Source organism: Zonotrichia albicollis, chromosome 4 (assembly GCF_047830755.1).
Source record: "Zonotrichia albicollis isolate bZonAlb1 chromosome 4, bZonAlb1.hap1, whole genome shotgun sequence".
In the NCBI taxonomy this organism is placed as follows: Eukaryota; Metazoa; Chordata; class Aves; order Passeriformes; family Passerellidae; genus Zonotrichia; species Zonotrichia albicollis.
The window spans coordinates 51,665,314-51,680,562 of NC_133822.1; the positions used below are offsets into that span (position 1 = coordinate 51,665,314).

At 43.2% G+C, this 15,249-nt stretch overlaps 1 protein-coding gene across 1 annotated transcript; it reads left to right on the top strand.

The window, feature by feature from the left end:
* Window positions 1-9,556: 9,556 nt before the first annotated feature.
* On the top strand, window positions 9,557-14,620 carry AVPR1A (arginine vasopressin receptor 1A). Its single transcript, XM_074539805.1, has 2 exons — window positions 9,557-11,114; window positions 12,753-14,620. Exons 1-2 carry the CDS (start codon window positions 10,106-10,108, stop codon window positions 13,034-13,036), a joined length of 1,293 nt encoding a protein of 430 aa, XP_074395906.1. The 5' UTR covers window positions 9,557-10,105; the 3' UTR covers window positions 13,037-14,620.
* The last annotated feature ends 629 nt before the right edge of the window (window positions 14,621-15,249 follow it).

Genomic DNA, 15,249 nt, shown 5'->3' on the forward strand with positions numbered 1-15,249 from the left:
GTACATCTACACCACCACCACAGAAGCCAAAATTTAAGAAGCCAGTCCTTGCTGCACTTTCTGAATTTATCTAGAGTTCTTCCCCCTGGCTTAAATAGGAACTTTTTTAAGATTGTCAGGCAGGTAAGGGTGTTTTAATGTAGTGCAGAGTAATTCTATTCAAGCACATGCATCATTGTCATCCAGAGAAGCAAAAAAGAACAGACCAAATCATAATGACCCCTCTGAATACCTGTTCAGGCACATCTGTCAATTTGTTAGTTATAATCAGTTTTCTTCAAAGCATCTATGGAACTGTGTGAAGCAGTCCCTCCAAAGGACACATTAAAAAATGTATTCTTCAGCAAAATAATAGTTTCTAAGAATTTCTGCTGAGGCTAGAACATGTCACTTTTCAAGACATAAATTTGTTAATGGGCATCGCAACTCATATTTAAATTATCAAGTGGCATTTTTACATTCACACTGAAGCTACTAAAGGGAGTTCTTTAACCTGAAAGCTGTACTGTGTTTTGACAAACTCATCTGTGAAGTTGCAGTCTAAATGATGCCTCTGAGCTGAAGAAATAGTGCCATCTTAGGTGTCTGGCTCATCTTGATGCTCTGTAGTTGTCCTGTCTTCTTTTCCTGCCTTCCTTGTAAAAACCTGCTGAGTAAAGAGGAGAAGCTCTGCAGACTCTATAATTTTTCTTCTCACAATATTTTGGGATTGGAAATCCTCTATTGATCCTTCTTCTAGTGAATGGGCCAGAGAAGACTTCTGTTCCATCTTCTGACTCCTGTTAAAAAGGTATTTTCTAATTCCATAGGTAAGGTACTTTCCAAATTCCATAACTTGTAAATATTTGTAATGCACAGGGTGATAATGAAGTAGCTGAAAGGGAGGCTGTATTAATAGGGGATTACACTCAGTCATGCTCCAGCAGCAGCTGTATCCCTACAAGGGCTGACGGCTGAGACTGAAAATGGCAGTTCTTCTCATCTACTGATCTTATTAACTTCAAGGCTTTAATAAATAACATTAGTACAAATCAACATTAATATTACCCAGAAATACGTTGAAATATTAATCTACTTTATTTAGTAGAGAGTTTAATTACTTTTCCAGCAGTAGGTGGCAACTGTAGGGATACATTTGTCCCCCCAAAAACCAGACTCAGCCTCCTGGGGAAGATCAGGTCATCTCTTTTTAACTGGATCTCCTTGCATACTGGTGGTGGTGCTGGTGACAGTGACAGTGATAGAAGCAGAACAAGCAACGTTGTCTTGTTCAAAACAGGGAAAAGCATTTCCTAGAACTCACTTGAGATAATAAGATAATGATGACCCACAGTATTGAAGGTGAAATAATCTAGAGGAAATCATGATTCCTACAAGTAGGGGCATAGGTGTTACAAATTGTAAGACTTTCTTGCTATATTGTAGGCAGGGGACCAGAAGGACTGAAATAGTCAATAGTAGCCAATTTAAACACAAAGTCTGTAATGTTGATGAACTTAATTTCATACAGTGTACCAAATTTATTCAAGGTCTGAGCTACCTAAGAATTTAAGCACAAATGTGACATTGGATCGCATATTTTACTGCCATTCCTGTGGTTGTAATGTCATTAAATTAATTAGTGCCATTTTAGAAGGCTTGTTCTGGATGTTGCTGCAGTATTTGTACATGCACTACATCCTTCCTTATATGTGCTCTCCTGGTAATTCCCATGGCTTCCCTAGATGAAATATGCAACACAGGTTTCCACACCAGGTAGAACAGATTCAAAGAAAACCACAACCAATATGAAATAGTGCCATTTACTTTTCAGTAAATGATACAGGCATTCAGAAAGACCACTGGAAGCAAGCACTAATGGAAGCCTTCCATAACAATCAGTTCTATGATTATTCACTTTTGGTTTTGGAGAAATGCAAGGAAAAGCTTTTTCTTCTTTCCTTTTGAAAAGGTTCATATATAAGTGCTCTTAGAAAGTTTCAGAAAAACTCTATGTACTGGATTCCAACTGTGGAATTATGTTCCAAATTTTCTTTACTTCTCTGCTCTGTGATCTGGATCTCACTACTCTGCTGCAATCACCTCTGTTCTTCCCTGTGAAGCTGACAAAAATTAAAATATAAAATCTGTTTTCTCTAGTCCAAAAAAGCCATTTCACATGGTTTACTAATCCTGCTATTGGCAAATCAAGCATAAGCACTGCAATGGCAAAACTTACCCAGAAACCATTAAAAAATGTTTATTCACTAGACATAAAACTGTATACTTTGGCTTACAGCTTGGCTATATCTCATGGAAATGCTTTTCCTCTCGTGTCATGCTAGCCAGTTTGTTAGTACCTCCTATTCCCTAAAATTTATTGCTTTATTATCCTTCTTTATCTTAGACGCAAACAAATTTTCCTCTGGTCATAAAAGGAACAAGTAAAATGTCCTATGATATAGAGCTGCTAAATATGATGATAAGGGAAGTGCAAAGAGAGTCTGCTTAAAACTACCAGGTAGAGAACTTGTTTGAAGTGAAAATTATAAACTGTGGTAAAGTACAAAGCAAGAATACCCTAAGGGGCCCTGAAGCTGCAGTAATTATTATCACTATGTTCTCCCTGTCTTAGTACTTGCCACGATACAATTTATGCAACAGCGATGTGAATACCTACAAAAAAGTCAGGCCATGTTTGATCTAGGACTGCTATCAGTCTGTACCCACATGTGTTTAAAAACCAAACAAGCCCACAATGAAATCAGCAGCCAAGATACTCAGTGCACCATCTAAATATAATTGATTATTCCTTCTTCTTCTCCTTTCTTCTGTTGGTCTTCTTCAACCCCCAAATCTACCTCATCAGTGTGTGAAACTGAGGTTGAGGTACCAGGGCATTTTTTGGCCTTGCCTCAGACACAGAGCTGCTGCTCATCACAGTGTTTGGATTCTGCTTTGACACGCTCACACATTACCCAACAGGCAGCTCCAAAACCAGCCCACTCCCCTGACCTGTGTTTTAGCTTTCTCCTCTCTTGACTGTCAACATCTGATTCTTCTCTGCCTTCCTCAATACCGCTGTTTATTTTGTTTTCTCTCTGGAGACACCTGAACGGTAAGAGCCTGTGCTGTCAGCACTGTCAGCGCTGTCAGCTTGTTGCTTGCTCAGACAGGGACAGCAAACATGGAAAGAGAAGACACACTGCAAATAGGTAGGGAATATGCTCTTTGTTTCTTCTTCATGTTGAACATGCTGCAGGCCACAGCTCAGGTAAAAAACAGTAATATATCTGCAGCCTTCAATATCCTTAAATTTGCATTCTAATGAAAAAGTGTTTTGGTTAAAATATTTTTAGACAGTTTTCTTCCAAAGAGGTTTGGGCTTTATATGGAGAGAACAGTCTCACACAGGACAGTCCTGTAGAGACTGGAAAAGTGAATGTTCATAAGAATCCATAGGATTAGCTGGCACTTGAACCTTCTCCAGCCTGATAAAAACTGGATCCTATTTCTCAGGAATGCAGTGGGAAAATAACAGTGATGATAGCACCCTGAACTACCAAACTGGTGAGAATGCAGCTGCCACAATATTTTCAGTACAAATTATTGGAGAGGTGTTTTCTTTACACAATGGTTGCATTAGTATTCTGCATCAACCACCAATATGGCATATCAGCAGGCTCTTCAAAATTATCACCATGAGAAAAATTACATACACAAAGTTTCAAAACTAATTAATTTTATGCTGCTTTAGAACATGTTTCCAAATGATAGCTACTAAAATAAATTTTGTCATTAACAGAAGCATTATTCCTTTTATTCCATAAAAGTTAAGTGGCTTTATCTTTCAATTAGAATTATGAAGAAGTAATGTTCTGCCAGTGTATTCTTGAACACAATATGCTTTCAGTTCTATCCATAGTTCTGGGATAAATAAAGCAGTTTTGCACAATGACTAGCTATTACACAAATTCACCATTTTCTAGAATCAGTTGCAGTTGAATCCCTCAGAAAAATTGTTATGTGTAAATTTCCCGTATACCTTCCCACTATTTTAAATGCCTGAACAGAATCTTTATTATTACTCTACAATTTTTAAAGAGAGTTGCATCCCACTGTGCCAAATACTTTCTGAGATGATATCACAGAAATAACCCTGAAACTTCAATTAGTTTATATTGATTACTTTTGCCACCAAATTTTTTGAAGTATTTTCCTTTGGCTTGGCATAGTGTATGTTAAGTAGGAGAGAATGCAAGACTCATTAATAAATTGTCCTTAGATGAATCAAAATTTGTAAAAGGCATAAGTAAGTTAGGTGTTAACACAGTGATAGAAACAGCAGGTGTATTGGGCTGATGTGACAAAGTTTTGGTAAGGGGGGACAAGAGGTACAGCCTCTGGGAGAAGCTGAAGGGGCGTGACAGAATGACTTTGGTGGACACCTGACATCCAGCCAGCATCAGCCCACCACAGTAGGTTACATACGGAATGAAATTCTAGATAGGAGTAATTCAGAAACTGGTTCAAGGAAATAAGAACCTTTCACATCTCTGAAATAAGAGAACTGAGAGGTAAATCTACTGATTATGTGCTTAAAGCAAAAACACTGAAGCAATATCTGTAGAAATGCAAAATGCATGTTAAGTCTCTTTCAGGTCTGGAACCCTGAGATTACACAATTTCACCAGGTAGGCGTAATGTGAGGAAGATCAGCTTAAAATTTTTCTTATTCTGCTAATGGCAAAATTGAATGATCCTGTGGATTTAAGGATTAATGACTTTAATTCTTCAGATTTAATGAGAGATCTGCTGGCTGAGGCTCTAGTTAAACTGTCTTATGCAGATTTTTATTGTGCCTTGGACATGTTGAAAATCTGATCAATGTAATTCAGTGGGGAAAGGCAAGAGCTTTCACCATGCTGTTTTGATTTGTTCCTTCAACAAGGTTGTTGTAGATGGATAATGAGATGATTGGCTCTCACAATTAAGGGATAACTATTGCGTGAATATTAAGAAAAACTTTAGTGATCTACAATGACAGTTATGTTATTGTAGTTTAGATGCCCTCTGTTCTCCCCATAGTTCCTTTCCCCCCTGTACTGCTGCCATCAGACAGCCTGGGATGTCTAGGACAGGTACAAAGAAGCTGCACACGTGTCCCTTACCTGGGGCAGGTGGGAATGGAAAAGCTTGGGGCTTAGGGGGTGCAGCATGGCAACACCTGACCTCCAATCCAGTTACAAGAAAGCAGTTTCCACCCATAAATGGCAAAGAAGAGCTGACTGACAGACTTTGGGAGGGAGCAGGGCTGGCTGATGCAACCCCAGGGGTATAAAAGACTGAGCATCCATCTTGAAGTCAAAGCCACGTGGTACCCACGAGGGCAGTTCCTAGGGCTGTGAATTTTTCCTTATATAGTCCGTTTGTTGTACTTTTGTCAAGGTTTAATAAACCTTTTTAAATTTTCAAGGTGAGCAGTTGTTTCTCACAAGGTTATAAACACACAAAGGCCTTCAAATGCCCATTTCCTTCACTGCTTTGAAATGGCAAAGACAAGCTGCTGTGTTAATATTTCTTCAGGGAAATGGTTGAACTCTGTATCCTGAAGGCCCTTATTACTGTCAACCAGGTCAACAAAGTATGCAAGGAAAGAGGCAAAAGGAAAAGGGCAACATGCTGCTTCTTCTGGTGACGTAACTGCACAGGTCCCTGTGCAATGCTGCCTGAATACCAGAGTCAGCCTCCATGTGCTGGTTTGGCTGGGATAGAATTAATTTTCTCTGCAGTAGGTGGTATGCAGCTATGTTTTGGGGTTGTGTGGAAACACTGTTGATAACAGGGATCTTTTTGTTTCTGCTGAGCAGTGCTTAGGCAGAGTTGAGGCCTTTTCTGCTTCCCAGGAGACCCCACCAGTGAGCGGACTCGGGGTGCACAAGGAGCTGGATGGGGATGCAGCTGGCACAGGGATATCCCACACCGTGTGATTTCATGCTCAGCATATCAAGCTGGGGAATGAAGGAGGAAGGGAGGGATGTTCAGAGGGATGGCATTTGTCTTCCCAAGTCACTGCTCTGCGTGACAGAGCTCTGCTCTCCTGGAGATGGCTGAACACCTGCCTTCCCATGGGAAGCGGTGAATGAATTCCTTGTTTTGCTCTGTTTGTGTGCAAAGCTTTTGCTTTACCTATTAAACTGTCATTATCTCAAGCCATGTGTTTTCCCTTCTGATTCTCTCTCCCATCCTACTGTGGAGGACTCAGAGAGCAGCTGTTGGTGCTCAGTTGTTGACTGTGGTTAAATCATGACACGCCATCATGAAAAGAAATGCAGTATGACAGGGATGGCCAGACGTGACTTCCTGTGTATATAAATACCAGAATCTAATTATGCTTTCAGTTAACAAGCAAAGGAACACTTGGGGCATAACCTTAAAGCTCTTTTTTTCCTGGCCACTTATCTACATTTCCAAACACTGAACTGGACTCTTGCAAACTGAATATTGAGGGCTAATCTTGAGTTTCTCTCTCTTACTGATGCTTTCTTAATTTTGTGTTTTCCAGAGTAGGAGTTGGCCCTTGGTCTCACTTGTCTCTTGATCTTGTACTACAGCCTTTTCAGAATCCTAAATTCTGACTTGTCATCTATTTTGAAGGCAGTTTGGGTCAATTCTTCACTTGATTTTGCTCTGGGAGCCCAAAAGTTAGGCCAATAGAAGGCCAAAAGGCATTTTTTCAGGAGTCTGCTTTGTGGGCTTTGTGTGCTCCTGTCTGCCTTCAGGTGGCATTTCCTTCACAGGGATGGCAATGAATGGCATGTCTGCTTGCCTCCCTGGTGACCCCAGCTTTTAGTAGTCCCTCACTCAGTACATGGGCTTTTTCCCATGCTTGGTTCCCATAAGTGTGAATTTAAATGTCAGGATCTGGAGCATCTAAGCCTCCTGGCTCTCTGGGAAGGCCTATCAAACTCATCCTTATTTACTAAATTGTGTCAGTTAAAGGGAGCATTACAGATACTTTGAACTTGGAGACAAATTGCAGGGGACAGCTGTTCATATCTATGTAGATATTTTATGTGCTTTTTAACAAGGCAGCTGAATCGTCTACAAATAAACAAACCCCCTTTTTTTTAGCAGTGCTTTAACCCTTATCCTGCATGAGGAATTTATTTTAAAAGCTTGACTTTTTTTTTTGCTTATATTGATTTTCTGTAACTCCCACTGCTAGAGCAACTCTTCACAAAACCTGGCAGACAACCATAGTTTTGACTAAAATTCCAACCCAACTCGAACCAGTTTTCCTGAAGAAGATTATGCTGAAAGCTCCCTCCCGTTTTTTGTTTAAAAGTTATCTTGCAGAATACAAATCACCATCAATTTCCCAGGATTACAATATTGAGTCTTTCACTTAATCAAAGCATTTCTTTTGCCTGGAGGAAGAGGTTGAGTCTGGAGGTAAAGTTGCATTTGGCAACACACTGGATCTTGTTCCAGTTAGGTTTTTGAGTACTTTACAGAGGCCATTCAGTCTTCAATGAGTTCAGCATTCAGAAAGATATCTGTCAACTTTCAAGCACTTTTACAGAAACCTGTACGGCAGCAGAGAACATGCTAGAAATCCTTACCATTCTTAGTTCTGTAGAACTCTGCGTGCTTAGTGAGAACACATAAAGGCTTCTTGTAACAGCAGCGTCAATTTTCTTTACCAAGATTTCAGCTCCAACTCCAGGTGAATCACAGGGCAAAAATGTTAATTTCCTCCATCAGCCTTCCCAGTGGCAATTTTTCTCTTTGGAAGGGTATTCTACAAGTCCTGATTAATTTGAAGAACACCAATACTTTTAGGATTTAGCAACCCAGATCAGACTAGATGCTGATTAATCTAGTATAGAAACTTTCAGAGTCATGAATTTGTCTGGAGGGTATTTTTTAACTACTAGATATAAATAAAATTCTCTACTGGCTTATCTAGGTTTGTTGAAACAAAGGAATTTATAACAGCCTCTTTAGGTCTGTAATCTAAAAACATCAATTTTGATCAATTTGGGAAATGAAACAAGCAAATACATCAAGACTAGCCTAGATTATTTTTAAATTAGTGGCAATTTAGACTTTGAAGATATCTGTCTGATGGAGTAAAATAGAATAAAAATTATTATCAGTATCATGCTTAACATTGCATGTAATCACTAGGTACAGCCTTGTGCAATGATATTTAAGCAACTTTACAGCCCTTTGCTCTGGAAACATTATTATAGAGGCCATTCAGAGGAACAAAGAATAGGTTGGAAAAAGAGTATTTCTGAGTTGATGTGGGCTTGACAATTCTCAGTATCCTAAACAAATACAACCACTTTTATCTTATTGTCTGGCTACTAAAAATCTGTCTCTGTCAAACCTGAGTATCATCTCTTCTGTTAATGGATGACCTACCCAGCAGTGAACAGAGCTTTATGATCCTCGCATGGTTTGCACAGCAGAAAATCTGCTAGCAGTTTCCTGAGTAACACTGTTCATTTACGTAACATTCACCTCCTGTAAAGCGTGTCAGAGACAGGCAAGGAATGTAAAAGAAGCCTTGGTAGTGGTGCAGCGTTGTGAGATTTGTGAGATGCAGCTTTAATTTCCCCTATTTGATCTGAAAACTGTAGTCACACTCACCAGTTTCCCAGGCCTAACACAATAAATAGGCAGTAAGCTGTGAATAATGCACTGAACTGTTTGTAAAAATCAGGTTTTGGAACAAAAGCGTATTTAAAGAAACAAGTTTGCTAGAAGCTTAGGATATCCACATTTATTGTGTGTATTTCCAGGTTTTGGGAGGGTCTGCTGTTTTAATTGGAAAACTCCTGTAGAAGCAGGTGTCCTCCTAAACTCCTGCCACTAGCAGAGGAGTGGCAGGACACTCTTCCCCTAGCAGAGGAAGGGTAGTGACACACTGGGGTGGGTGCACGTACCCTCTCAGGGGCTAAAAAGCCTAAAAAGTGGCAAAAAAGTCTGGAATAAAGCCTTGCACAATCCTAACATGTCCAGAAGCCTATAATCTTGTATTTTAAGCTTTAAAACTCTTCTGGAGTCAAAAATTTTGAAAATATCTTCTTAATTAAAGAAGTAAGATTTAATCTTGCATTCTTTCCCATGTTTTCTTCTCCCTGTAAAATCTCATATTTTTTGTAACTGAATTTAACTGTAATCACAAATGAAGATACATAGGGAGTTTTATTAAACAAACCAGTAGGACTGGTACCTAACACAGTATTTCTTTGCTGTGATCTTATGTGTTTTTGTGTGGCTGAAGGAAGGAGTTTCTAAATGAAGAGTCAAATTCCGGTACCAGTGAAATCAGGATATAATCCACACTCGTGACAACGGGACCAAAATTTTCACAAAGTCCATTCATTCTACCAGAGCAAGAACACTCTCATCTAAATCGTGCTTAAAACAAGAATTTTAATGGCCCACTGCCAGAAACTCTCCAGCAGATGTGGAGATTTTGCTTGTACTTGCAGAAACGTATGGTTTAGACCTATGCTAAGGCTTGGATGACATTTATGGTCCGAGATGAAGTCCTGAAACATTCAGAGACCTTAGGTTGCTATTTTTTCTAATAATTTACATCTCTGGGGTTGATCCCAGTGAAATGCCAAAGGCGCAGGCAGACTCTCTTAGGACCAAACCAGCACCTCTTACCGACAAGTCACTTTGCCTTGGCTAGAAGGCAGATCGGGGCGCAGGCTGATGCTGACAGACCTCCATTTGCTCTGCATGATTACGGCAGTTTTACTCGCAATTATAAGCGCTGCTTTACCTGACCGTGAGGAGCTCTCCGTGAGCACCGTTCCGGCCCGAGCAGCCCTTTCCGCGCCCGGTGCCCGCTCCCGCCCGGCGCGGCGCTCTGGGGCGGAGCGGCCCCGCTCCCGCGGCGGGGCGGGCGGGCGGCGGCTGGACGGGGCTGGCGTCAGGGCTGGGCAGCCACTGCCACGGGAGCTCCCCCTCGTCTCGCCTCGCCTCCCGCGGCCGGGGGGATAAAGGCGCCTGGCCCGGCGCTCGGGGCCGCCGGAGGGGAAGGCGGCCGAGCGGAGGTGCGGGGGCCGGGCCGGGCCGGGCCCCAGCGCGCAGCCCCTCCATGCGCCTCGCCGGCGGCGCCGGCTCCCCGCGGGCCGTGCCCTCACCCGGGAATGGCAGCCGGTGGCGGGCGGCGGAGCCCGGCGGCGGCAGCAGCCCCAGTCCCGAGGCGTGGTCGGGGTCGCCGAACGGCAGCCTGGGCAGCTGGGACCCCTTCGGGCGGGACGAGGAGCTGGCGAAGCTGGAGATCGCGGTGCTGGCCGTCACCTTCGCCGTGGCCGTGGTGGGCAACGGCAGCGTGCTGCTGGCGCTGCGGCGCACGCCGCGCAAGGCGTCCCGCATGCACCTCTTCATCCGCCACCTCAGCCTGGCCGACCTGGTGGTGGCCTTCTTCCAGGTGCTGCCCCAGCTCTGCTGGGAGGTGACCCACCGCTTCCACGGCCCCGACGGGCTCTGCCGCGTCGTCAAGCACCTGCAGGTCTTCGGCATGTTCGCCTCGGCGTACATGCTGGTGGCCATGACCGCCGACCGCTACATCGCTGTCTGCCACCCGCTGAAGACGCTGCAGCAGCCCACCAAGCGCTCGTACGGGATGATCGCGGCGGCCTGGGCGCTCAGCCTGCTGCTCAGCACCCCGCAGTACTTCATCTTCTCCCTCAGCGAAGTGGAGCGCGGCTCGCAGGTCTACGACTGCTGGGCGCACTTCATCATGCCCTGGGGGCCCCGCGCCTACATCACTTGGATCACCGGCGGCATCTTCATCGCGCCTGTCCTCATCCTTATCATCTGCTACGGCTTCATCTGCTACCGCATCTGGCGCAACGTGCGGGGCAAGACGCGCCCGGGGGAGGCGGCAGCAGCGGCTGGCGGGCGCCGGGCAGGTGATGAAGGTGGCCCGCGACGGGGGCTGCTGCTCGCCCCTTGTGTCAGCAACGTCAAAACCATCTCCCGCGCCAAGATCCGCACCGTCAAGATGACCTTCGTCATCGTCTCGGTGTACGTCGTTTGCTGGGCGCCCTTCTTCACCATCCAGATGTGGTCCGTGTGGGACCAGCGCTTCCCCTGGGTCGGTAGGTGACGCCGCCGCTCGTCCCCGGCTGCAGCCCCGCTCGCGTTGGAGCGCAGCCGGCTGTCCCGGGGCGCAGCGTGGGGAAACGGGCGCGGAGAGCGGGAGCGGGGCGCGCCCTCCCGGCCCCGCACGGGTCCCTGTCCCGCCGGGGGAGGAGCGGCTGTGGGGGACAAGAGAAGCCCCGGGCAGCCGCGCCCCCGGGGCCGCCCCGCCGGCGCCGCTCGTAGTCCCAGACCGGGCGGCCCCGGGGGCGGCGGCGGCCGCGGCGCCCGGCCCGGCCGGGAGCAGGCGGAGGGGCGGCTGCGGCAGCCGCAAAGGGAGCGGATGGAAACCGGAGCATTTGCTGCCGTAATTTCAACCAGCAGCATTTTCGTCCGTTTGAAGCTGCAGATAAGAAAACTTTAGAAATGTTGAGTATTGTTGAGAAGTGTGCACACTCACATGTCGGAGCAGTTACCTGAACAGAGAACTTATTACGTCTTCTCTCCTGTAGCTGCTGTCAAATAAAAGGGTTGAGCACAGCCTGAACCCTTCCCCTCAGCAAGGCAGTCACCTCTGAGTGCTCCATTAGTAAAGTCACCGATTTTCATGAATCAGTGGCAATTTAGGCTTTGGAGAGACGTGTCCCCCTGTTAAATATGGCTGAAAAAATTTGGGGAGTTTAAAAGCTATTACACTGGTAATGATAGGCAGCATAGTGACATATATTCTGTTTCCTCATAATGAGAGAACAGCAAATCAAAATGTTGGAATCCATAATTTCTTGATTTTTTAAAATATCCCCAGATGATCACTTGCTGTAGTGAGAGTGTTGATTACCTCTAATATGGGACTGAAGTCAAGCCTATAATGCAGATCTCTATAGAGAAACAAAGGCTTGCAGTAAACAGATTTTTTTTTTTTACTTCAAAGGGAATTAAATCTAATTGGAGAGATGGGTATTTATTTGATAGGTGTGTTTGAAGAGATTCTTTAAATATATGGAAAAAGTAATTATACTTTTTTGAACATCCAATATTTACAAAGAAAAGTCACTAGTCATTGATTAGACTAAATACCTATTTAGAGTATTTGACCTAACTGTTAACTAGTTATTGAAGGTAGAACACCATAGTTTTTTCATGCCATAGTGCCAAGTTCTATTTTTCCTTTAACTAAAATTCATTCAACCTCTAAAATCCAGACTTGATGGACAATCCTGTAGTTAGTTGAGCATTCAATATTTTTCAGCATGCAAATATATGCAGCAAAATTCAGTGTTATTGAAAGCAGTGGAAATTTTACCATTGTCTCCCAGGGTCTGGAAAAAACCTTTCAGTATTTAAAGCAGGAGCTTATCAACACATGGATACACATCAGTGGAAATGTGACTAAATCATTATTTTGGATGGATTACCCCATAACTTATTCTGTCACAGCTTTTTGAAGTCAGTTCAGAGAAATCCTCATTGACTTTAATGGCAGCCTTACATAAATAAGATCTTTACAGATTATGTTCTCATTTTCTGTTTAAAATGCTGTAGCCCAACATTTAGAACTCAAATATTCAGGGAAATAAATCCAATGGTTAATGAAGCGATTGACTGAATGGTGCAAATGTTTTTTTGATGATTAAACATCTTTCTCCCCCCCTCCCCAGATTCTGAAAACACTGCAACTACTGTTACGGCTCTGCTGGCCAGCCTGAACAGTTGCTGTAACCCGTGGATCTACATGTTCTTCAGTGGGCACCTCCTCCAAGACTGCCTACAGAGCTTCCCTTGCTGCCAAAAAATAAAGCAAACGCTGAGTAAAGAAGATTCAAACAGCAATAGCAGGCGACAGACTTCTTTCACCAACAACAGAAGCCCGACCCACAGCCTAAACACGTGGAGGGAGATGCCCCGCTCCAGATCGAGCAGCTTCATCCCCATCCCCACGTGAGACAGCCCTCAGGGCAGGCAGGGCTTGCAGTCCTGTCACACTCCTTGGGAAGGTTGTGGCATGGACTTTCTGCCCATCCAGGTCACCATCATGGTACCAAGGAATGACTAAGATGGTCAAGAGACAAAAAGTGCCCCCTTGCTCGATAAGCCATGCTGCAGTATGTAAATTATTTTCTGGAAGTTTTTTAGGATTTGGGCAACTGATCAGGAAGGTGTGGCAACGATAAAGCAGTTATTTTTTTAAATAGAATTTATTTTAATTTTTGTCTGTTCCTAAAATACTAAGTGCATTGTTGCTTGCTGTTTAAAACAGTCAAACAATGGAGTTGTCATGTGTTGGGCTAACTCCACTCTAGTGTTAATGCATAAAACTTCTCGTGATTGTCTGATGAAGTCACAGGGAAAGAAGACAATATGAGCAAGATTACAGTTTAGCCTTAAACATTACCAGAAAGGAGTAGGGGAAAAGTTTTGGCTGTCCAGATAAGGAATGGGGTTAGACAGACTCTGGAATGGAATTCAGTTGCTGGAATTCAGTTGCTTGTGATGCTTCATCTTGTAAAGGTCTAGCAGTTCTCAGACACTGAAATTCAACAGCCCTCGTGAAGGCAAATCTTTTAGTGCTGTCAATGTCTCTGTGTCTATTGTGGGGTTTCATTTTTGAATGAAACCCTTGATGTTGATGGAAATTATACAGAATATTTGTGTGCGTGTGTGTTGTTGCACCTACTTCCATTTTTTTAAACTAACTTTAAAAATATATATTGATAAACAAGTATGATACACTATGACTAACTCAGCACTGTTACAGTCACACCAAGAAAACTCATAATGAATACCGGAACCACTTGCTTTATGGGTAGGAATGCCATCTTTTCTTTTTTAATTCGCTAGGACATCTAGGATCATGCTACGTTGCTAGGTTGTCAAGCAAATAGCCTCACGAGCTCAGAAGAGTGTAGCCATTTGGTAAGAGCTGTAGAACCAGTGCATTTCAAGACACAGATCTGAGAATCAAACTTAAAAGTCTTCTGGGAACATATAAAAGTTGTCAATGCTGTCGTCTTGTCTTTTTCTGTTATTATTTTTTGTTGCCAGCTCATGAAAATTGTCTTAAAAATTGTCAGTAAGCTGCAAATAAAAAGTCATCACAGCACATCTGGTAATTACAAAGCATTCAAGGTGTGCTTGTTTTCAATACAATGCATGCTAAATTTACTGCAGTTCATTTATATGGTAAACAATCCTATTACATCTTTCCCTGGAGCCTGACTCTTATATTGAAGTTGGGTTTTGAAGCTCCTTAAGTAAGTTTTGCTGAGTTTTTAAGTCTTGAGAATCTCTTAGAGAAGTGCAGCTACCTGTCTGCTCTGTTTTCCGGAGCTTGCTGGATCCTGAAATCCAGGAGCTCCCCTGGCCCCCTGCAGGACTGCTGACACAATCCCAGCTGGCTGCTGGGGCACTGGGGCTGCAGAATGTGTATGCAAGGAGGAAGCTCAGCAGCACTTTCCTTCCTTCCTTTCTTTCTTTCTTTCTTTCTTTCTTTCTTTCTTTCTTTCTTTCTTTCTTTCTTTCTTTCTTTCTTTCTTTCTTTCTTTCTTTCTTTCTTTCTTTCTTTCTTTCTTTCTTTCTTTCTTTCTTTCTTTCTTTCTTTCTTTCTTTCTTTCTTTCTTTCTTTCTTTCTTTCTTTCTTTCTTTCTTTCTTTCTTTCTTTCTTTCTTTCTTTCTTTCTTTCTTTCTTTCTTTCTTTCTTTCTTTCTTTCTTTCTTTCTTTCTTTCTTTCTTTCTTTCTTTCTTTCTTTCTTTCCTTCCTTCCTTCCTTCCTTCCTTCCTTCCTTCCTTCCTTCCTTCCTTCCTTCCTTCCTTCCTTCCTTCCTTCCTTCCTTCCTTTCTCGACAAAACCTAACAAACAAGATTGCTTTTCTAATTGCTTGAGGAGATTGCATGTGGCTTTCACCGAGGATGGTACCCATGCCTGCCTCAATAATGGTAGCAGAAATTAATGGAGTTAGGTGCCGAATAAGATCATCTTAAACCACTCCAGAAGCTCCCCACTGATTATTTTGGGCAAAGAATAGGGAACATTATGCCTAAAATAATTTTTGGTGTGGTTCAGAGCGCTAGAAGCCAGAGGACAGTGTGGTGGAATGGCTTACATTTAAAGGAATATCTTTTTGACCACCTTTAATATACAAATGTGACTACAGCTCT

Coding starts and splice junctions, on each gene's coding strand:
- AVPR1A (XM_074539805.1), top strand. CDS start 10,106: ATGCGCCTCGCCGGCGGCGCCGGCTCCCCGCGGGCCGTGCCCTCACCC. Junction 11,115..12,752: donor CCAGCGCTTCCCCTGGGTCG/GTAGGTGACGCC, acceptor CCCCCTCCCCAG/ATTCTGAAAACACTGCAACT.